Source organism: Lucilia sericata, unplaced genomic scaffold (assembly GCF_015586225.1).
Source record: "Lucilia sericata isolate MDLA Ls3-8-SP2 unplaced genomic scaffold, ASM1558622v1 Contig000985F_arrow, whole genome shotgun sequence".
Lineage (NCBI taxonomy): Eukaryota > Metazoa > Arthropoda > Insecta > Diptera > Calliphoridae > Lucilia > Lucilia sericata.
This window is the reverse complement of record NW_023994968.1, coordinates 1-24207: the sequence shown is the minus strand read 5'-3', so window position 1 is coordinate 24207 and position 24207 is coordinate 1. Positions and strand designations below refer to the sequence as shown.

Below are 24207 nucleotides of genomic sequence, written 5' to 3'. Positions count from 1 at the left end.
AAGATAATTCAATAAAATTTGGCACATGATCTTTTATTGTACGAAGCCTATTGAAAGTGGTGAACATCGGTCCATTATTTCATTTTGCCCCCATGCAACTGAACCCGTCGAATAGGGCTTTTAAGTTCATAATTATGTTTAATATATTTGTATCTCGAGAAAAAGCTGCAAAATCAAGTTCTATACTTGATGACCCTCATGAATTTGACCCTAGCCCCTATAAGAAGCCTCCTTCAAAATATGACTTATATGTCCACATTTTTATTTAACAATAAATAGCTTAAGTATATCTCAGGCAAGGCACAATTCCACTTAGATGCTTTACTATGAAAACTAAATCACACTTTATTTTTATAACTATTATATGGTCGGCCTCGCCCGACTATAAGTTCTTACATGTTTTTATTTTGTTTAGCAATGAGGCCTATTTTTGACTTAACGGATTTGTTTGAATGGATGATGTATGTTACATCAAATCCTAATAAATACAAATAGGCCTTCATCGGACCTGTTGTGCGCTGCTTTAACAGTGTCTCCGGTGGGAATTGAACCCACCGTTTCAACTGGTGTGGTTTACCGTATTTTTTTTTCAAAAATAAAGTCGGAACCACAGGCTTGGAGGGTAATGATAACATTTTCAATTATTGGTAATGTGAACATCAGGTCATATTTGCCCTCATATAAGGTCCCCTTTAGGAAATTACTTTTTTAACCGTTATAAATGGTTTCAGAATTCCTATAAGTATAAGGATAAAATGCGATATAAATTCGTACTATAAAATTGATCCTAACCTATACCCCATTAATTTATAGAAAATAAGTTTATTAGCAATAAATCGGTCAAAAATGTATGTATTAAGTTAAACTTAAAATCTCAACATATTTAAGTCCATAATTGACCCAAGCTTTATGAAACATTCCCTATGCGTTACCTTTGTAAAGCATTTAGATAAACTTATTCAAATTAAAATCTCATTAGTTTAGTTCTTGATGTTTTCCAGAACTTTAAAAGCCTTTTCAAGACCTTTTTATTTCACATCAAATTTTTTGGCTTTATTTGATTCCAAACTTTATTTGATTTCCAATAACAATTGAAATATTTATAATGCGTTTTTTAATTAAACTATTTAACAATCTTTATTTAAAATGTAGATTTTTTATTTTAAGGGAACTTATGGCAATAGTTGCGACTTAATTTCTAATAAAAAAAAAAATAATAACAACAAGTGTAAAAATAGTACAATTTATTTTTTTTGTTTGTTTATCTCAGTTTATAATTGTTTTTTTTTTTAATTTTTTAATTAAATAAATTTAAACTGACACTAGTTTATTATACCTAAAAATATATTGTTTTAAATATATAGAATTTGTTTTTATTTTTAAATAATTTGTTTAATTTATTTAATTAATTCCCTACTTATGAAATTCTTAAATTTTTCGTTTTAGCGTTTGTATTTTTTTGTAGTTTTTTTTTTAATATTTTTTTTACTTAAAAACTAAAATTCACATAAATTACAATAACTATTCTTCAAATTGTGTATGTGTGTGTGTCTGTGTGATACCTTGACTTTGTTTTTGTAATTTTTTTCAGAATTTATTTGTTGTACAATAATCAATTTCTTTTAGTTAATCACTCAAGATTTTGTAATTTTGAATTTTGGGCCCTAATTTAACTTTATGATATTACATACATAGATACATAATTAATAATTACATTGATTTAATTAATTTAATAATTAAAAAAATGATGAAAATAAATGTGCAAAAACAACATAAAGTAAAAGAAATTTATTGGAAAAAAACGAAACTTGTTGTTAGTAACATTTTTTTGTTTGTTTCGTTTCTAATAATTTCTTACTTTAATCTAATAGAATTTTTAATTAATTATTTAATTAAAATAAAAACAAAACATAAAGAAAAAGGAAAATGAATTTCATTTAAACAAAACAAAAAACACATTTTACGAGGTAAATTTGAAACTACTAGTTTTGCTGCTGAAGAATTGTCTAGCAATTCTTCTCAAAGTTTTTATCAATGCCATGCGAACAATACATGACTTACTAACAGATAGCCCGTGGACACTAAAATGCTGCCAATCATAACGGGGAAACCAACTCTGTAAAAATGTTAAAGATATTATTGTAATTAGTATTATGTACTAGAACATTGAGGGATTGATATTAAGGATACTCACTTGAAGAATTGTAAGAATGTAAATTTGTAACCATGTTGCTCAGCAACACCAGCACACACTACATTAGCCGAAGCACCAATGAGAGTACCATTGCCTAAAAAGATTGAGAAAGATATAGAAATTGTAATTGAATTTCTTAATAATTATATTGTTCTAGTAGTGCCTGGTCCGCGTTGTCGCCCCATGGTTAGCCATGTGGACTCTACACGTAAAGATCTACATATAAATAATTAATTAATTTTAAAATAAACTTTGTCGCCATCTGCCTGACAAATTGAAAACTTTACGGAAACACTTCTAACGATCCCTATCAGGTGCCTTACTTCCAGAGTTTATCGATTACGAACAAAAATTACTCTTTTATTTATGTAGCTATAGATAGATAGATAGATAGATAGATAGATAGATAGATAGATAGATAGATAGATAGATAGATAGATAGATAGATAGATAGATAGATAGATAGATAGATAGATAGATAGATAGATAGATAGATAGATAGATAGATAGATAGATAGATAGATAGATAGATAGATAGATAGATAGATAGATAGATAGATAGATAGATAGATAGATAGATAGATAGATAGATAGATAGATAGATAGATAGATAGATAGATAGATAGATAGATAGATAGATAGATAGATAGATAGATAGATAGATAGATAGATAGATAGATAGATAATAGATAAGATAGATATTCTATTAGATCTTTACATAAAATCCAACTGACTAGTCTACCACTATACTAATTTATCGTATGAACTAAGACATTCATAACCAATTTGCTAAACCAAGCTTTCCGAAAAAGCATTGTATTCGGACGGATACTACGAGTTAAGAAAACCAGCAAACTAAAGTTATTGTCATTCACTAAATCCACAGATCGATTCTTTAAATTAAAACAAATTACTGTAAGACCATCTCTGTTTGATATAATTCGGTCAATGATCAGTCGATTTAACATGGAACTCAGTGTGACCAGGTCTCAAAAAATGTTGCGGCTAAATCCCATCCAAAATAATGCCAGAAAAATGCTAAATTGATTTTAAAATGCTAAAAAAATGCTAAAGTTTTTTAAGTGTTTTTATGAACAATTCATATTAATTTGTAACTGAAATTCATTGTAATTTATAACAAGTAAGAAAGTATATTCTGCCGTGGTTGACCATATGAGTATAAAATTTGATTTATTTTTCGTAATAAAGCATTTATGTTGAATTGAACCTTGGTTCAGATATATTTAAACTAATTTTCTGAGAAAGGCTTTATACATTTGTATATGTATGGGGGCTAGGTAAAATAAAGGACGGACTTTAACCATTTTAAAAGGTTTTGTCATTGAATCAAAAAGCATACGTGCTTATTGTTTTGAAAATTTCAAGCTCTTCCTGACGGTCAGACTTACATGGCTTAATCGATTCAGAAAATGATTCTTAACCGATTAGTATACTCAAACGTAGTATAGTGGACTAGGGTAAAAAATTAAGTTCCGTGGTATTAAGATAAACAGAAATGCTAAAAATTATTTCAAAATTTTTGTAAATTTAGCAATATGTAATGTCTCTAACTTTAAAATATTTCTGAATGCAAAAATTACATTAAAACTCTATTAATTACACTAGTTGCTCATGGTATAAAACCTATATGTGTTTTCGGAAGGAAAAGTATAATATTTCTAGTTTTACTTTTTTTATATAAACAATTTTATTTGTCTTTCTCAAAACACGTTAAAAATGGTTTTCATGTCACAAAAATATTGAAAATTCCGTTGAAATAATTTTAAATCTCGGTGAATAGATGTCAGGTTTATAACTCATACTTCCAAGATTTTTTCGGAAAAATATATATGAGAATGTATGAAATGAATTGAGAGATATATTCAAATCCGTAAGTTTGTAATTCTGAAATAAATTGTCAACAATATTTTCGAAATTTATGTATTTTTTTTAATTAAAAAAAAAGTGACAACAAAATTACTAAAAATTTGGTAAAAATAAAAATAACAGAAAGTAGGATGAGAAAGTCTTAATTATATATTATTGATTTTTTTCAATACTTATTTTCAATAAATTAACAAGAACTCCTGAAGGATGATAAAAATTAAAACCTCTTTATTTCGTATAGGAAAAAATAAAATTTGTTAATTAACCGTCATACATACAAAGCCTTTTCCAAAATTATATGTTTCATTCCATGAGCAAACAAAAAGTATTAGTTTGTAAAATAACGTACTGAACGTATTTGTAAAAATATATGAAATCTCTTGAATTATTTCTCACTTCGAATTTAAAAAAGCATTGGGTTCCAGAAAAATATTTTAGAATTCAACATTTTAAAGTATTCACTTGTATTGGCGTAATTTTAAGTTATTTATCTTCATGAATCTTTTTGCATTATCTTGAATTACAGTGTAAATTATTACATTTCTCATATTTCTTGTTGCTTGTGTTTGGGTATACATTTAATTCTGTTTTTTTCCGGTTAAACCTATTTCCAATATAAATCTTTTTTGCAAAAATGTGTCTTTTTTTTTTGTTTATATACTAAAATTGCAAAAAAAAAGCTAAAAATGCTAAAAATATTTTATAAAAATGCTAAATAAAATGCCAAATGCTAAATTAAAATTTTACAGCTAAATCAAAATAAAAAATGCTAAATCTAGCTGCAAAAATGCCAAAATGGTCACACTGATGGAACTTAATCTAATACATTCTCATTCTTATGCTAAAAGTATTTTTAAATAAATCTTAAATAATCTTGATAACTTACCTCCCAAACAAGCTCCAAAAGCTAATGCCCATACCAAAGGCTGTAATGGTAAATTCAATGTACTATTTTGAGCTAAAGAAATGGTAATTTTTACCATCATTGTAGTCAAAGGTATATTGTCGACGAAAGCCGAAGCTATAGCGGAAACCTGGATATAAAAATAATTTTAATAGAAGAAATTCTAAATAATAATTATGTTTTCCACCAACACGTACCCATAAAATAATTAACACAGCCACCATTAAACGAGACTCTTCGCTTACACCCAATATAATATTCTCGGTCATATTACCAATCCATTCTATAAGACCTAACTCCGAAAGCGCTTCCATTAAAATAAACAAAGCTGCAAAGAAGAGCAATGTTGACCATTCCACACGAGCCAATATGGCTTCCATATCTTCAATATCGGCTAAAATTATTAAAAATATGGCACCCAAAAGAGCAGTCCAGCCCAGAGAGAGACGTTGCAATTCGGGAACAGAGTGCAAAAAGAATAAACTTATCACAAAAACCAAGGCACAAGAACACTTAATAAGCAAAGGCTTATTACGTATGGGATACTGGAAGTAGCAAGAAGAAAGTATTTAAGTCATTTGATTTTTGGTATTTCGTAAAATAGTTTCCTACCTTCGCTTGCAAATGATCCAAAGTTTGTTTATAATTAATGGTGGGCTCTATGGCGGTGTTAATTTTCTTCTTCAAAGAACGCTTCAAACGATTCACTTTCTTATTCAAAGTCTGTCTTACTAACTCTTCATCCTTGGAGTATGATGATAAACTGGCAGCAGCCCGTTTCCAAACATGAATTTCATGTTTTAGTTCTTCAATTTCGGGAGATTCTTTGAATTGTAAATCGCTTATGTTGCGGAATTTAAATCTCAATTGTAAATAAGTTTGGAACATTACCAAAATAACACCGGGCAACATGTGTAAAGTAAAGATGGCGAAGTTAACACCCTGTAAGTTAAAAAAAAACGATTATGCAGTTTTCTATATATTTTACAGATTTAAAGATTCTTACATTTTTGGATATAAAACTATTTGAGGCAATAATAACATTTGGTGGATCACCCACGGGAGTAAGGGCACCACCAATATTCGAGTAGATAACCATACACATTAATATAGGAACCGGATTAAGAGACATAACCTCACAAAGACGTATGGTAACGGGAGTCATTAGCAAAACCGTGGTAACATTATCCAAGAAAGAAGATAAAACAGCGGTAAACAAACACAAACAATTAATCAATGGCCAGACATGACCATTAGTAATCTGGAAAAATAAAACATTTTAGAATCATTAACGCTTATTTTGTTTAAAAAACTACTTACTTTATAAGCATACACCGCCAAATAATCAAAGACACCAGTTTCCGATAAAATGGCCACCAAAATCATCATACCAAACAGCAACAATAAAGTCTCCACATCGATCCAACCCATAATGGTAACCATAGAGGGTCTTGAATTCAAAGCAGCCAAAATACCCACCGATAAAGTAGACGCTATAATAGCGGCAAATGTACGATTAACAATTTCCCAAATAATCATAATATATAGACCGCACAGCACTACGGCAGCATAGATAACACCCTCCTTCTTATAAATCGGAGATTCATCTATGCTTAGTTGCACTGGTAGTTCAGCTTCTATGCTCGAGACAAAGTGCAGCGTCAACTCTGTTTGATTGGTAAGATTTTGATATTCTTCATGTATACTCTTTATGTCGAATTGATGCACTTTCTTAGTTTCTCGCGTCGAGTCCATATATTCGGGATATACTAAATCTAATTTCCAAATTTTCGAAACAATTTCATCGTAAGCTCTATCACCGGATTCATTGAAATAGGCACGTTCTACGTACACCTCGAGTAGGGGAGGCGGTCGTTGTTTTGTGTCTGTTACAGCATCGGCTTCCTGTAGTTTAAAGGGACCCGTCAGACTGAGACCTATTCGCGTGAGTTCAGCACAGTTGACGGGGAATACTGGAAAGGAAACAAGGAGAATTATATGTTTAAAATCAAATTGCATTGGAAATTTAAAGAAGGAAAAGGAAGTCCAAGGCTCTAAAACCTTGGACCAGAATCCAATCCAATTTTTACAAATTCCTTCCTTGGCCTGATAACTGTGATATTTTCCTTAATATTTATGTATTTTTATTCAACTTACCTCGTTCGGTACCATTCCTAGGTATACTAATCAATTTCAATTCGTCCACATGTTCATTTGTTGACATTAGAAACGCCGTAAAAACGCCCCAAACTACCAGGAGTATCGCAATTTTAAACCAAATTAAATATTTTTTCACCTAAGAAATCAATTTATTTAAACAACAACCTTCAAAATACTTTAAAACACTTTAACTTACTTTGGAATTACCATGATGTTCGGTATCATCCTGTTGATCCTCATTATTATTCTCAACATCACGACCATCTAGTATGCGCACCTGTCCCATTTCGTTTGTGACATTAATACCAATTTGTGTAAATGTATTTGTATTTTTATTATGACCACCCACACCGTCTCCCATAATTTTGCCATTGTTATGGTCATGTTCATCGGTGTCATCATTGGGTAAAGGATCAACATCGGCGGGTTCATAGCCTTTAGGATTACATAAGAAATAATAATAGTTATAATGGATATAAAGATAAAGGACTTAATGAATATGTATGAGACATAAGTATTAGGGTGGTCCAAAAGTTCATAATAGTTCTGTTCATAATTGATCCAAGCAGTTATTAAAACCAGTATCCCGAACGACAATTTAACACTAACAACCAAAAATGGGGAAACGATATCTTTCAAAATTGATGTGATGGAGAAATTCTGAGGCTAAGGTCGAATTTAGCGATGCTCCTACATTCTGTTGATGTATCAGATAGTTTTGTAATAGTTTCATATCTTCTCATATCCATCATCATTCTTTGAATCCTATAAAACGATCCTAATTAATTGGGGCTTTAAGCCTTACCTAGAAATTGAATACCTTAGGTTGAATAAGTAGATCAAATGCGGTAAAGAATGTTTTACAACGTACGAATTCGAAAGATATGCGACTCCAGAGCTTGTGGATTGAAATTAACATGGTCCAGATGCGCCATTATCGTATTAAGTGCGATTGAACGAGTCAAACATATTAAATCAGGAGGTAAATCTCGGAAGACATTGGTCTATGATCGAAAAGATAATTGATCGGTTAGAGATCCGAGGCCTGAGATACCCAGTAAGTCATTGGTCTCTCCCCTATTCCAAACGATATTAGTCTTGCTTTTTGATATGTTAAGATCCACTACTCTCCTACCATGTTGTAGGGGTTTTAGGGACTCCTTAGGGGTCGTCAGTTAAACGACCTCTGTAAAAATCGTATTTTTCGCCGGATTGTTTGCTTCTAGATAAGTTATAAAGATTCAGTTCAAAATGTTCAATAGCGCAAAAAAAACTTTAACTGGGTGAAGTCTAACTGGGGTTAAGGAGACTCCTTTTTTGGATTAGGTACAACTTTTTAACAATGGTGAATATACTAGCTAGTCCAATATGGAAAGTAACTCCTAAACTGGGGAATACTTATATCTTGAGAAAAATATTTCAGGATAATGTGGAAATCTGTGAGGAATGTACCTAGGGCCCAAATTGATTTCTCTGTAGTAGGGTGTCATATGGTCGTCACCGAACCTGAGTATGATTCCTTATTTGTTTTTAATATTCCCTTAGTAATATTTCGTTAAATTTCCGTTAAAACTGGCATACGAGTGCAATATACAGTGGGGCAGAATCGAAACTGTATAGATATAAATCTGCCATTTATAAACGAATACTCCAAAAGCTTAGACAAGTAGTATTTGTTCAAGTTTTAAATCACAATAGGACTAGCAGAGTCAATACAGCCCCACTGTGCATTATTTACTTTAGTCCTAGTTTCAAGCATTTAAACAATTTTGCCTTTATTTGTATAAAATATTTATTTAATATTAATAATAATAACATATTTCTCTCTCCCCTCTCCACCCCCTGTGGTTATTGTGTTTATTTAGCAAATTGATGCCGAAAATATACAAAAGAAAACGAAAGAAAAACATGACAACAAAAGAAAATTACCTAAAAGTTTTTGGGTAATTTTGCGAAATAAATCATTTGTAGTTTGTATTTTGGCCTTTTGGTAAATGGAATTTTACTATGAATTGACACGGAATCATCGTATGAAAGAAATGTTTAAATAAATGCAAAATTTTTTTGTTAGCGGATATTAAATATTGAATTTCATTTAAACCGTAAATACAAATATTTATACAATAACAAATTAATATTCTTTTAGTTTAACATTTTGAATGTCAATCAATTAAAAGTATGAGTTTAAAGAAAATTCCTGGCCTAAAGAAGGGGGAATTTCGGTCAAATATTTAAAAGTTTTTCTCTCCTTCTTCGATTAAATGATTAGCTTCGAACGTCTATAGCGTTATAAATAAATAAGGAAGATTTTCTTTAGTTTTTATGTGTAAAAAATATTGGCAGTATTGTATAATAAAATGTTATGAGGGTTTTATATGAGGATTTTTTATGCATCAGATGTTCACCAAAGTACTTTTCAAGTTATTTGTGGGTCACTATAGTATAACATGTATTAAATGGAATACATACAGAGATGTGATTGATAGACTAAAGGCATGAACTGATAATATATTCAACAAGCTGTGAAAAATCAATAAAGAGAGGAGCAACAAATATGTAGATATCTACAAATCCTAGCAATGAATGATGGTTGCTCGACAGATGTGGTAATAAAGTTTGATTTATTTTTATGAGAAGAAATTTATTTTTTGGTCGCATGCGGTCATAGGTTAGAATTATGAAGACAAATGGGAAGTTGTTAACTAACTAACTAAATAATTAACTAACTAACTAACTAACTAACTAACTAACTAACTAACTAACTAACTAACTAACTAACTACTAACTAACTAACTAACTAACTAACTAACTAACTAACTACTAACTAACTAACTAACTAACTACTAACTACTAACTAACTAACTAACTAACTAACTAACTAACTAACTAACTAACTAACTAACTAACTAACTAACTACTAACTAACTAACTAACTAACTAACTAACTAACTAACTAACTAACTACTAACTAACTAACTAACTAACTAACTAACTAACTAACTAACTAACTAACTAACTAACTACTAACTAACTAACTAACTAACTAACTAACTAACTAACTACTAACTAACTAACTAACTAACTACTAACTAACTACTAACTAACTAACTAACTAACTAACTAACTAACTAACTAACTAACTAACTAACTAACTAACTAACTAACTAACTAACTAACTACTAACTAACTAACTAACTAACTAACTAACTAACTAACTAACTAACTAACTAACTAACTAACTAACTAACTAACTAACTAACTAACTAACTAACTAACTAACTAACTAACTAACTAACTAACTAACTAACTAACTAACTAACTAACTAACTACTAACTAACTAACTAACTAACTAACTAACTAACTAACTAACTAACTAACTAACTACTAACTAACTAACTAACTACTAACTAACTAACTAACTAACTACACTAACTAACTAACTAACTAACTAACTAACTACTAACTAACTAACTAACTAACTAACTAACTAACTAACTACACTAACTAACTAACTAACTAACTAACTAACTAACTAACTAACTACTAAACTAACTAACTAACTAACTAACTAACTAAACTAACTAACTAACTAACTAACTAACTAACTAACTAACTACTACTAACTAACTAACGAACTAACGAACTACGAACTAACGAACTAACAACTAACGAACTAACGAACTAACGAACTAACGAACTAACTAACTACTAACTAACTAACTAACTAACTAACTAACTAACTAACTAACTAACTAACTAACTAACTAACTAACTAACTAACTAACTAACTAACTAACTAACTAACTAACTAACTAACTAACTAACTAACTACTACTAACTAACTAACTAACTAACTAACTAACTAACTAACTAACTAACTACTAACTAACTAAACTAAACTAACTAACTAACTAACTAACTAACTAACTACTAACTACTAACTAACTAACTAACTAACTAACTATAACTAACTAACTAACTAACTAACTAACTAACTAACTACTACTAACTAACTAACTAACTAACTAACTAACTAACTAACTAACAACTAACTAACTAATCTAACTAACTAACTAACTAACTTACTTACTAACTAACTAACTAACTAACTAACTAACTACTAACTAACTAACTACTAACTAACTAACTAACTAACTAACTAACTAACTACTAACTAACTAACTAACTAACTACTAACTAACTAACTAACTAACTACTAACTAACTAACTAACTACTAACTAACTAACTAACTAAGTACTAACTAACTAACTAACTAACTAACTAACTAACTAACTAACTAACTAACTAACTAACTAACTAACTAACTAACTAACTAACTAACTACTAAACTAACTAACTACCTAACTAACTAACTAACTAACTAACTAAGTAACTAACTAACTAACTAACTAACTAACTACTAACTAACTAACTAACTAACTAACTAACTAACTAACTAAGTAACTAACTAACTAACTAACTAACTAACTAACTAACTAACTAACTAACTAACTAACTAACTAACTAACTAACTAACTAACTAACTAACACTACTAACTAACTAACTAACTAACTACTAACTAACTAACTAACTAACTAACTAACTACTAACTAACTTAACTAACTAACTAACTAACTAACTAACTAACTAACTAACTAACTAACTAACTAAAACTAACTACTACTAACTAAACTAACTAACTACTAACTAACTAACTAACTACTAACGAACTACTAACTAACTACTAACTAACTAACTAACTAACTAACTAACTAACTAACTAACTAACTAACTAACTAACTACTACTAACTAACTAACTAACTAACTAACTAACTAACTAACTAACTAACTACTACTAACTAACTAACTAACTAACTAACTAACTACTAACTAACTAACTAACTAACTAACTAACTAACTAACTGACTAACTACTAACTAACTAACTAACTAACTAACTAACTAACTAACTAACACTAACTAACTAACTACTAAGTAACTACTAACTAACTAACTACTAACTAACTAACTAACTAACTAACTAACTAACTAACTAACTAACTAACTAACTACTAACTAACTACTAACTAACTACAACTAACTAACTAACTGACTAACTAACTAACTAACTAACTAAATATGCAACCAACCTTACAGCTTTAAACAATTGCGTCATTTTCAATTTCCTGGCAAATTTCTTAAAAATCCTTAAATAAAAGTTTAGATTCAAAGAAAGATCGGTCCTTAACATAACAATGGAGTAAGTAAGATATGACCGATATTGATCCAAATTAAAGTTTTACCATAATTAGTATTTTAAGCAACCCACCCTATTCCTCCTTCAACTGAAGACACATATAATTTCTCTTAATTTGAAATTCATTTATTCCATCACGACTTTTGAATAGTAACGATCTAAAGTACTTGATATACAAAATGATAAATTCCCAAAAATGCTTAGGTAAAACATTTAAAAAGAAATAATTGTAATTTAATTATTAGTCTGTTTTTTAACATCTAACATAATTTTACCATAAAAATTTTAACATTTCGCTCATGACTTAATTGGCAGTTTGCAAGAGTCTAATATTTTTATGAGGTAAACAAATTTCGGCATATATCATAACTGTTGGCTAGACATAACATTATGTGTAGGACATATCAATGAAGTAACGAACATTGAAATGGATGTAGCCAATTGGGCCTATGGCAAAGTAAGACATAAACATTGTGTAAAAGCAATTCAACAACAAAGTCATTGAAAATCCTTGAAACACATTGTTATGGGGTCAGGGACCTTAATTTTAATGTTATTTTCGAATTAAGAAGGTTTTTTTACAGTAATTATTTTTAACTTGTTGAAACCAACATTTTACTGAACTAATATTACCGTTGCCTTTAAATCAAATTAAGAATCCAATTTCTGTTGTAAATATGTAAATTATTTTATTATTTATCAATTAAGAATAAAGAACTTTCATGTTCAAATTATTTTTCACACACAGTTTTTGCCAAAAGACAAATTCCAAAAGGATTATTATTGTTAAGTCTTACAGACTTTATGGCGTTTTAAGTTAATAATTTTACAGCTTTAATTGGAGAAAGATTTTACATTTGCATATTCCCTAAAAGACGTCATTGAACTGATATAAAAGCGCATTCATTCATTATTATTTTATTGTATTCTAATTTTAACAAAAATTTAAATGAACAAAAAATACATACACACACACACACAATATGCATTTATTGTTAGAAGATGTTTTTATGGACGAAAAGCATTTAATTTGATTATAAAATGCCACAAAAAAATAAAAACTTACATACACATCTCAAGCTATAAACACAATGACCAACCAACCGCCAACCAAATTACAGACAATAAAAATTGATGGCGTAAAACCATTAAACCAGCAGATGAACAAAAAAAAAAGAAAACAGAAAGACCAAAAAATCCATTCCACCAATTGAAACGTACTCAAATTTTTGCTCAAAGTATTAAACATTAGGATCACCCTAAGGAAAAGTTGCGGATGTTTACATTAATAATGAATACTTTTCCAGAGATAAGCTTTGCATCATATGGGTACCAGGCCACTGGGGAATAATCGGTAACGAAAGAGCAAATATGCTTACTTTTAAGGGGTGGCGAACTCCTGAATTAAAAACTGTACGAGGCAACGTGGGCTGAATGGAAAATATGGGAAAAAGAATCTCATGTGGACAGTTAGTTAGTTAGTTAGTTAGTTAGTTAGTTAGTTAGTTAGTTAGTTAGTTAGTTAGTTAGTTAGTTAGTTAGTTAGTTAGTTAGTTAGATAGTTAGTTAGTTAGTTAGTTAGTTAGTTAGTTAGTTAGTTAGTTAGTTAGTTAGTTAGTTAGTTAGTTAGTTTGTTTGTTTGTTGTTTGTTTGTTGTTTGTTTGTTTGTTTGTTTGTTTGTTTGTTTGTTTGTTTGTTTGTTTGTTTGTTTGTTTGTTGTTTGTTTGTTGTTTGTTTGTTTGTTTGTTTGTTTGTTTGTTTGTTGTTTGTTTGTTTGTTTGTTTGTTTGTTTGTTTGTTTGTTTGTTTGTTGTTTGTTTGTTTGTTTGTTTGTTTGTTTGTTTGTTTGTTTGTTTGTTTGTTTGTTTGTTTGTTTGTTTGTTTGTTTGTTTGTTTGTTTGTTTGTTTGTTTGTTTGTTTGTTTGTTTGTTTGTTTGTTTGTTTGTTTGTTGTTTGTTTGTTTGTTTGTTTGTTGTTTGTTTGTTTGTTTTGTTTGTTTGTTTGTTTGTTTGTTTGTTTGTTTGTTTGTTGTTTGTTTGTTGTTTGTTTGTTTGTTGTTGTTTGTTTGTTTGTTTGTTTGTTTGTTTGTTTGTTTGTTTGTTTGTTTTTGTTTGTTTGTTTGTTTGTTTGTTTGTTTGTTTGTTTGTTTGTTTTTTTTTTGTTTGTTTGTTTGTTTGTTTGTTTGTTTGTTTGTTTGTTTGTTTGTTTGTTTGTTTGTTTTTTTTTTTTGTTTGTTTGTTTGTTTGTTTGTTTTTGTTTGTTTGTTTGTTTTTTGTTGTTTTTTGTTTGTTTGTTTGTTTGTTTGTTTGTTTGTTGTTTGTTTGTTTGTTTGTTTGTTTGTTTGTTTGTTTGTTTGTTTGTTTGTTTGTTTGTTTGTTTGTTTGTTTGTTTGTTGTTTGTTTGTTTGTTTGTTTGTTTGTTTGTTGTTGTTTGTTTGTTTGTTTGTTTGTTTGTTTGTTTGTTTGTTTGTTTGTTTGTTTGTTTGTTTGTTACATCAAGTCCGAAAAAATAAAGTGGGCCTCTTTTACCAGCCAGAGAATCGCCCTACTCTAAGTACTTTTATCATTAAAATTCATAAAACCTCGGAGATTCCTTAAAAATACATTTCAATTCTTTGATCCTGCTCGTCAGTCATTAACTCAGAATCAACCATTTAAATTTGTTTTGCTTTATAAACTAGACCCACCCTAATAACCATATGTAAGTCTTCAGATTGTTACACTCACCATGTAAACGTTCATGTTCTTGGCGAAATGAGGCTAAACTTGGATCTTGTCTAATACGTTCCGGTAATGTACGCCATACTTGTAAGGCACCTTCTGTAACTTCACTGCAAATACAAAAATGGATAAAAAAAATAATGAGACAACTAGAACAACAAATATATTTTATTAGAAAATGTTTTTATTTTAAATACAAATTAAAAAAACTGTCTGCGGATTTTCTAACCATTTACACGTCAACATGATTATTTTTTGCAAATAAAATTTTTAATATAAATTTAGCACAATTTGACAAAATTGTTATTATCTAAGACTGTTATTTTAGTTTTTCTAGGGTAAAAAGATACTATAATAAATTAGTTCAATAATGCCGCAAATAATAAAAATAAATAAGTTATAAATAAATTTATATTCAGTAGTGGATACATTCTCTAAATCACCAACATCGTCGTCATCATCATAATTATCGCGTAATTGTAGACCCGTTTTATTTTTATTTCCATTCAAGAAGGGAATTTTCCATTGATAATAAATAATGTACATATGTATGTGAGTGTGTCCCTGAATGGATGCATGAATTTTCGCTTAGTATTTGCTTTTTTTAATGAATTTATGATGTTCTAGTAGCTTTCTTAATAGATTTAAATATGGCTAATATTGAATATTTTGTAGTTTTCAAAGAAATATACAATTTTTAGATCGGGATAACAATTACCTATAACTAAAATTTCTGAATATCAATAATACTCCAACATGATTCATGTTTTAGGCTCATTAAAAAGAGAACCATGCCAAATTGTGCTGATTACTATCGAACTAGTAAAGAAAGTATCTGAAATTTCTACTGTTCATAATCTCCCAATTTACGATTACTGGGTTAGAGTTATTAAAATCAACTCTATCTAACTACCCCCTATTTACTGAGTTATTTATTGAATTTCGATGATACCTATTAGTAATCCAGAGTTTGTCTAACATTGAGCGGCATTTGCGTCAGTGTAAGACTTTGGAGGCGCGGCACTGTCATTGTTTCTTACTATAAGTTAAACGGAAAGGTATATTAATTCGTTGACTGCTGTCGTCCTTGAGAAAGAATTTCATACGTTAGTATAGATTTGTGGTATTGAATGGTAACCTGGTAGATATCAGTCCTACCAGAACAAAATCTGAAAAATGAGTTTGAGAATAATATTTAGCTAAATACAAGGATACAAGACGATAATAATAATGATCGGCGGCGGCTCGACCATTTTTGGTCGGCGGCAGCTTGTTATAAAATATACCGGCGGCTTCTAAAATATCGGCTAAATATAAGCTGAGAATTTGATATTTTAGGATCAGCCGCTGACGATTTGAGCCGAATAGGCTTGCATCTCCGCAGAAACACATTGACAGACTGTGTATTCTAAAGGTTCTACAACTCGACTTATTTTAAACTTTGGAAATATCAATATGTCTCTAATGATAAGAGATTTGGTGGAGAAGATCCTATGAGCTCTAGTAGAAGAGCTCGTGTCTGTTAAGGAAGATGACCTTGATGTATTAGATAGAGCCAAATGTTTAAAGGTTGTCAAGATCATATGATGTGGCAACGAAGGGACCTAATCGTTCTTAAAGCAAGTATTCGGAAGGTGGCCCTATATATGTACTTAGATCATTAAGAATCGATGCTTTTGTAATTTGCTATAACGATTTATTTCATTATTAGTGGTGCCCGGCCCACGTTGAAGGCCTATGATTGTAAATTTGGATTCTACATGTAAAGATTTAAATAGCCCATCTGTCGGTCAAATGTAAAACTTTATAGGAACACTTCTCACGATCACTGAAACATATTTTTGAAATTTTGTCCTATCGGGTGCCATAATAACTGAATTTATCGATTACAAACAAACATTATTCTTTTATTTATATACTAGTGGTGCCCGGTCCGCTTTGCAGGCCTTTGGAAATGTGGCAGAGATACAAGCCGAGACGGCTCAAATCGGCGGCGGCTGGCCGCCGGTAATATTTTGCAAGCCGCGCCGCCGCCGACTTCTTTCGGCTCAAAAGCTAAGCCGGCTTAAACGTAGCCGCTGATAAAGATTAGAATCACACATGTATTTCAGAACATACTTTCACCAAACTGAACGGAGTTGCCACTATTTTAAATTCTTATGGCAAATTGAAAAGAGTTGCCACACAATATTGTGCTAATATTAAAATAGTGAAAACTACTATAAATGTCCATTTTCTGCAGAAAAAAACTTATATAGAGACAGGTTTCTATGTAACAGACTATTATACAAAGATTTTTCAATATAATAAACCTTATAAGGTCAATTTCTAAAGAAAAAGTTAAATTGAGCCGACAATTTAGCCGCCGCCGAAATTTTCTGTAATAAGCCGCCGCCGCCGCCGCCGATCATTTCCCATCGGCTTGTATCTCTGAAATGTGGATTCTACACGTATAGGTCTATATGGCTCTAAAATTTTGACTGACTGAAAATTAAAACAGCGACGCTATCTGTCGGACAAATTTAAAACTTTTTTACAGGAACACTTCTTACGATTCCTGAAATATATATTTGAAATTCATCAGGTGCCATAGTTCCTGATTTTATCGATTACGAACAAACATAATTCTTTAGATTTGATATAAAGATTTAGATGGATTATATATCGATATGTATATGAACATTGGGATTATTTTCGGAATAGATTCTTTATCGAGGGCTTGGATCAATTAAGGACCGTTTAATCGTTTATATGGGGGATAGGATCAATTATGGACCTCATAAAATTTGTTATATAGATTTTCACTCCTTTAAAATTTGACACAAACTAGGTCAAATTTTATGACTATACAGCTATTTTTAAAGCAAGTAATATGAGTTTATGTCATTCTCTGAAAGGGATCTTATTTGGGACTTGGGGTCAATCACAGATCGAGCTTTCTAACTCCTTATGATCGGAACCTATCGTGTTTTAATAATAAGGGAACTTAAGTATATATACAGCCGTTTACACTTGGCTAGATCGTTTAAGAATCAAAGAAGCATAAATATGCTGGGTCTCAGACCAATATTTAGATGTATTGAAAGTGGAATGACAAAATAATATATCCCCAAATTTTCTGAGTGTGGTCTTTCCCAATTCAGAAAGATGAGGAAAGGGATCGGGCTCAAATCATACATTTGCATATATCTAAAAGATGAGTGAAACGTGTTAATAAATTCGAGAAGAAATGATCCATAATGACCGAAGTATATATGGAACCATCTCCTGGAATTTATCTTAAATTTTCGAAACATGTTTTGTTATTCGATACGTAAATACTTTTAACGTTTGGACCTTAATTACTTGATTACAAGTGTCTGTTACCAAGACCCTCAATCTTTATCAAATTCAATATCAATTACATATATGTATGTTATTATAAGCTAAATAATTAAAACAATTATACATAAACAATTATATTATGTCATATATTACGATAATAAAGTGTGGTGCTGTTATTTTACGATAATTTCGTATAATATAGATTAATAACGAAATCATCATGCTTGTGATGTATACAAATATTGTAAATATCATCATGATGATCGTCATTATTGCATGTTTAATTTCATTTTTATTAATTTTCGTTTTCTTTTTATTTATTATTTACTTTTCCCATTTTATGACGTTTTAATTGATTTCAATAAACATTTCGTCAACAGCCACCACCATGTTAGAGAGTAGGTAATTTGAAGAAGTACATATTTTTTTTCGAGTTCATATAGAATTTTGGTCAATTTATTTATTTTTTTTTTGCCGTTTTTATATGATGTTTTTATGTCTATAATTAAATAATATTTAATCGTTTATTTGAGTTGTTGCTGTTATTATGTTATCAATTGTCAAAGTTTATAAAATGTTAATTAATTATAATTTGAATTGTGCGAAATTCTTTTTGTATTATTTGTGGTCATAAATGTGTTGAATAATGTGAGATAATTTATGTGTTTTTTTGGGGGTCTTTATGGGGTTTAAAGTCCGTTTGTAGATGGAAAAACACTTACGCAATTTAATTAGTTTCCTTATTGATGTAACTTTTAATAGCGTTTCGCTTTTAATTAAACAGTTTATTCAATTCAATTAAAATTTGTTAATTTAAAACTCTATAGTAGGGGGTAAATGAAATAGAAACGTGTTTCTATTTCCTGTTTCTAAATATCTAAAAAATAAATAAATTATTTATATTATTAGGCCTTGTTTTAATTAATTTGATCATTTTGAAAATGCTTTTATAATAATAAAATTTTAAATTATAATTATTTGTTGATTTATTCTAACGACAATTTCATATGACTAATTACAATGTACTTTACTTATCTTATTAGTAAAACTGATTTTCTCAATTATAATTTTTTTCTGAAAATGTCAAATTAAACATCATTTATGTACGATGATGCTCAACAACCTAGAAAAAGGTCATTTATTATTCATTGTTTAGAAAAAAACAACAAAACAAATAATTTTATAAATATTTTAAAATTTTGCATAAATTTCAATTGGAGAAAAATTCTATTGTTAAGTTTAGAAAAAATTTTATTAAACATTGGCTAGATAAAAGATTTAATTGTGATATTATTACATTGTAAATCATTATTATCTTTATCATTTTCATTATCGTCTTTATAATTTAAGTCTGTAGCAGTATTTATCATTATAATTTATGTCTCAAACGTTAACCAGTAGTTCGGGGTGTTTACAAATGGATAAATGACTCTGCAATAGATTACCTTTGGTTAGTTAAATAAATACTTTAAAAGGCACCGTATGATAAAAGGGGTTTCAAACCTATCCTCTCTGAACTACTTAGAGAGACTTAAATGATGAATTGATTTCTGCTCTGCATTACAAGGACTCCAAGTTGTCGATTGCTTAATTCTCTGCATTACATTTGGTAGAAATGTGTCGAAAGATCCAAAAACATCTAAATTATTTTTAATCAAATATTTCGATATTTGAGATACCTAGGCTCTCTTTAAATCTACTGGGTCTATAACATTTCCAACCTTTGTTATAATGTAGACACAGTAAATATTTATTAAATGTTTATATGGTTAGACGTGCTAAATACTAGAGAATAAATATTAATTATATCTACAACATTGTGTTTTTTTTTTCAACATATCATGGATTTTTTTTCAATATGACCACATTCATGTGGTCATGTGTCTTTAAGACTTTGGGTTAAAATGTCAATGTTGCATACAACACGTTAGTTATAACACAAAATCAACTTGATATTTAGCTACTAATTATTATGGAATTTGGATTTTGTTAAAAGCTCTCTAATATATAATAAAAATTCGACAAAAAACACGAAATACGATTTGGGGTTTAATTAAAATTAATAGAAATAAACATGCAATATTTTAAGTGAAGACACTTCCATGTATTAAAATGGGCCTACAAAATAGAAAATTTTGAATGTCATATAATTTATTGATTATGATCGTGAATCGCAATTAATCAGTCTAACTATTACAATACATATATATACAAATATTATTTCTAACTTAATTGACTTGATTTATTTCGGGTTTTCTCAGAAATCGCACTATACGAGTTGTTGTTGCTGCGATTTCATCTAATGAGTTCAAAATAAATTCAGGGGAGTACTGCAAGGCTCCGTTGCTTTTCCTAATCTCTATCTTATTTTCATAAACGACTCCTGTCTACCATTTTGCCGACGACATTCATATTCGTTCAATTACAGGCCAAGCCCATGACTTATCTATGAGTGGTGTAAATATTATCAGTTACTCTTGACATTTTGGGGCTGTGAATATAGTGCGATGTCTGTTGGACTAAACACAGTGGCACAATAAGTATTGAAGTGTCTCGGTGTTTCTCCAACTGATCTCCTCATTATTTATATCACTTATATCAGATCAAAAATGGAATACAGCTCTAATATATAGGCCGGAGTTTCGAAGCCTCTTATCGAGCTTTTCGACCGCTTAGAGGAGAGAACGATGGTACTCATTGGTGATATTAGGGAATTCAACTCTATTGATTCACTAGATCTCCATCGCAACGTGTGTATTTCACTGTTCTATCGATATTACAATGGAATGGGTTTCTCAGATAATAGGAAACATTTCCGATACCCTTATATTTTTCCGCAATACATTAATGGGACAAATTCATTATTCATTACTATTCCGTATTTGGAATAGACTTTCCGCCGATGTATTCCCCGCCACTTACGATCAAACATATCTAAATCAAAAAGTCCACAAACACTACCCTTCTAGATAGTTAGATATATAGATAAAGATAGTCGATAGATCAGATAGATAGATAGATAGATAGATATAGATGAGATAGATCGATGATAGATCATAGAGAATAGATAGATAGATAGATAGATAGCTAGATAGGATAATAGACTCGCATAGATCAGATATCTATATAGATAGCTCGCTCTATCGCTCAGCTAGTCGCTCGTATCGCTGCGCTCGCTCGCTCGCTCGCATAGATCGCTATCGCTCGCTCGCTCGCTCCTCTCTCGCTCTCCTGCTCGCTCGCTCGCTCGCTCGCTCGCTCGCTCGCTCGCTGCTCGCTCGCTCGCTCGCTCTCGCTCGCTCGCTCGCTCGCTGCTCGCTCGCTCGCTCGCTCGCTGCTCGCTCGCTCGCTCGCTCGCTCGCTGCTCGCTCGCTCGCTCGCTCGCTCGCTCGCTCGCTCTCGCTCGCTGCTGCTCGCTCGCTCGCTCGCTCGCTCGCTCGCTCGCTCGCTCTCTCGCTCGCTCGCGCTCGCTCGCTCGCTCGCTCTCTCGCTCGCTCGCTCGCTCGCTCGCTCGCTCGCTCGCTCCCTCGCTCGCTCGCTCTCGCTCGCTCGCTCGCTCGCTCGCGCTCGCTCGCTCGCTCGCTCGCTCGCTCGCTCGCTCGCTCGCTCTCGCTCGCTCGCTCGCTCGCTCGCTCGCTCGCTCGCTCGCTCGCTCTCTCTCTCGCTCGCTCTCGCTCGCTCGCTCGCTCTCGCCTCGCTCGCTCGCTCGCTCGCTCGCTCGCTCGCTCGCTCGCTGCTGCTGCTCGCTCGCTCGCTCGCTCGCTCGCTCGCTCTCGCTCTCTCTCTCGCTCGCTCGCTCTCGCTCGCTCGCTCGCTCGCTCGCTCGCTCGCTCGCTCGCTCGCTCGCTCGCTCGCTCGCTCGCTCGCTCGCTCGCTCGCTCGCTCGCTCGCTCGCTCGCTCTCGCTCGCTCGCTCGCTCGCTCGCTCGCTCGCTCGCTCGCTCGCTCGCTCGCTCGCTCGCTCGCTCGCTCGCTCGCTCTCGCTCGCTCGCTCGCTCGCTCGCTCGCTCGCTCGCTCGCTCGCTCGCTCGCTCTCGCTCTCTCGCTCGCTCGCTCGCTCGCTCGCTCGCTCGCTCGCGCTCGCTCGCTCGCTCGCTCGCTCGCTCGCTCGCTCGCTCGCTCGCTCGCTCGCTCGCTCGCTCGCTCGCTCGCTCGCTCGCTCGCTCGCTCGCTCGCTCTCTCGCTCGCTCGCTCGCTCGCTCGCTCGCTCGCTCGCCGCTCGCTCGCTCGCTCGCTCGCTCGCTCGCTCGCTCGCTCGCTCGCTCGCTCGCTCGCTCGCTCGCTCGCTCGCTCGCTCGCTCGCTCGCTCGCTCGCTCGCTCGCTCGCTCGCTCGCTCGCTCGCTCGCTCGCTCTCGCTCGCTCGCTCGCTCGCTCGCTCGCTCGCTCGCTCGCTCTCTCGCTCGCTCGCTCGCTCGCTCGCTCGCTCGCTCGCTGCTCGCTCGCTCCTGCTCGCTCGCTCGCTCGCCGCTCGCTCGCTCGCTCGCTCGCCTCGCTCGCTCGCTCGCCTGGTCGCCTTCCCCTGTCTGTCCCCTGCTGCGCGTCCCGCCGCCTCCCGTGTCCCCCCCCTTTGCGTTCCTCTGTCCTCCTCTTCCCCCTTCTTCCGTCGTCTTGTTTCTCGGCTGTTCGTTTCCCTTTCCTCTTTCTCCTCCTCTCCTCCTTCCCCCCCCCTTCTCCTTTTTTTTTTGCCCGCTTTCCCCCCCCCTTCTTCCTTCCCGACATTTCAAAACATAAGTAAAATAAAAATAATTTCAAGTTCAGTATGATGACTAAGACGTAGGAAGCTTATAAAAATAAATAAATAGAATTTATTACAGACTTTCAATCATAACAAAATCTCGAGACAAAAACTATAAACCACATTTAATTAGCCACATGTTTTGTTGCACATTTCATTTAATCACAGAAACAATTAAATATATTTTCACACCACTAAATGCTCATCATATCAAATTCGGTGCAGTTAGTTTCAAAAAATTATTTAAATTTGTTTGATTTAAAAAATAGGTTTAATATGTTTTTAGATTTCAAGTATCATTATTACAGATGATGCATTGGATGTAAAAGTGTTTTAATGAGAATTTATTTTATAAATGATAATATTTCCATTTTATTGCACACTCACACAAAAGCCCTGAAAACTAACAAAATCACCGACAAACAATTTTTATTTGAAATAAAATAAAAAATTAAAGAAGGAAATATATAAAAATTATTGTCATCAACATCCATGATCAAAGTAATCATAATATTTTATTACGACTACTACGACGATGACTGAGTGTCATAATTCAGTTTCATTGGCAACAAACACAAACAAATCAGACAGACAGAAAAAAACTTTGAAACAAAGTTTTCTTAAATATTTAAATTTAAAATTGTTTTTTTTTTTACTTTAGTTTTTGCCGCCAATTTAAAACTATGGCGAATAAATAAATTCACTACATTCAACATCCTACAAAAAATAAACAATCTGTTACACTTATTGCTGTGTTTTATCACACCTCCATCTTCTTCCCCCCATCCCCGCCTTCTTTTCCTTCTCGTCTTCATATTGTAGTTATATTGAGTGTGTCAGCACTGATAGTTTTGTTCCCAGCTCATGTTTTTAGTTGTGATTATTCTTGCGGTTTTTATTTCCATTTTTTTTTTTTTAATTTTTTGCGAATTGGTCTGTTGTACGTGATTTTCGTTTGAAAATAATAAAAAGTTTTTCAATAATGCAAGTAGTTTTTTAATAAAAGAAATAAAACTGAATAGAA

At 32.2% G+C, this 24207-nt stretch overlaps 1 protein-coding gene across 1 annotated transcript; it reads right to left on the bottom strand.

Moving 5' to 3' along the window:
* Positions 1–1405: 1405 nt before the first annotated feature.
* On the bottom strand, positions 1406–15263 carry LOC119609462 (P protein). Its single transcript, XM_037964264.1, has 10 exons — positions 15131–15263; positions 7342–7580; positions 7143–7281; positions 6306–6958; positions 5992–6246; positions 5598–5927; positions 5183–5530; positions 4968–5115; positions 2195–2288; positions 1406–2116 (listed from the first exon to the last, which is right to left on the bottom strand). The coding sequence occupies exons 2-10, from the start codon at positions 7504–7506 to the stop codon at positions 2032–2034; spliced, it is 2217 nt and encodes a 738-aa protein (XP_037820192.1). The 5' UTR covers positions 7507–7580; positions 15131–15263; the 3' UTR covers positions 1406–2031.
* Positions 15264–24207: the final 8944 nt, after the last annotated feature.

Coding starts and splice junctions, on each gene's coding strand:
- LOC119609462 (XM_037964264.1), bottom strand. CDS start 7,506: ATGGGAGACGGTGTGGGTGGTCATAATAAAAATACAAATACATTTACA. Junction 6,247..6,305: donor TGGCGGTGTATGCTTATAAA/GTAAGTAGTTTT, acceptor TTATTTTTCCAG/ATTACTAATGGTCATGTCTG. Junction 5,116..5,182: donor CTGTGTTAATTATTTTATGG/GTACGTGTTGGT, acceptor TTTTATATCCAG/GTTTCCGCTATAGCTTCGGC.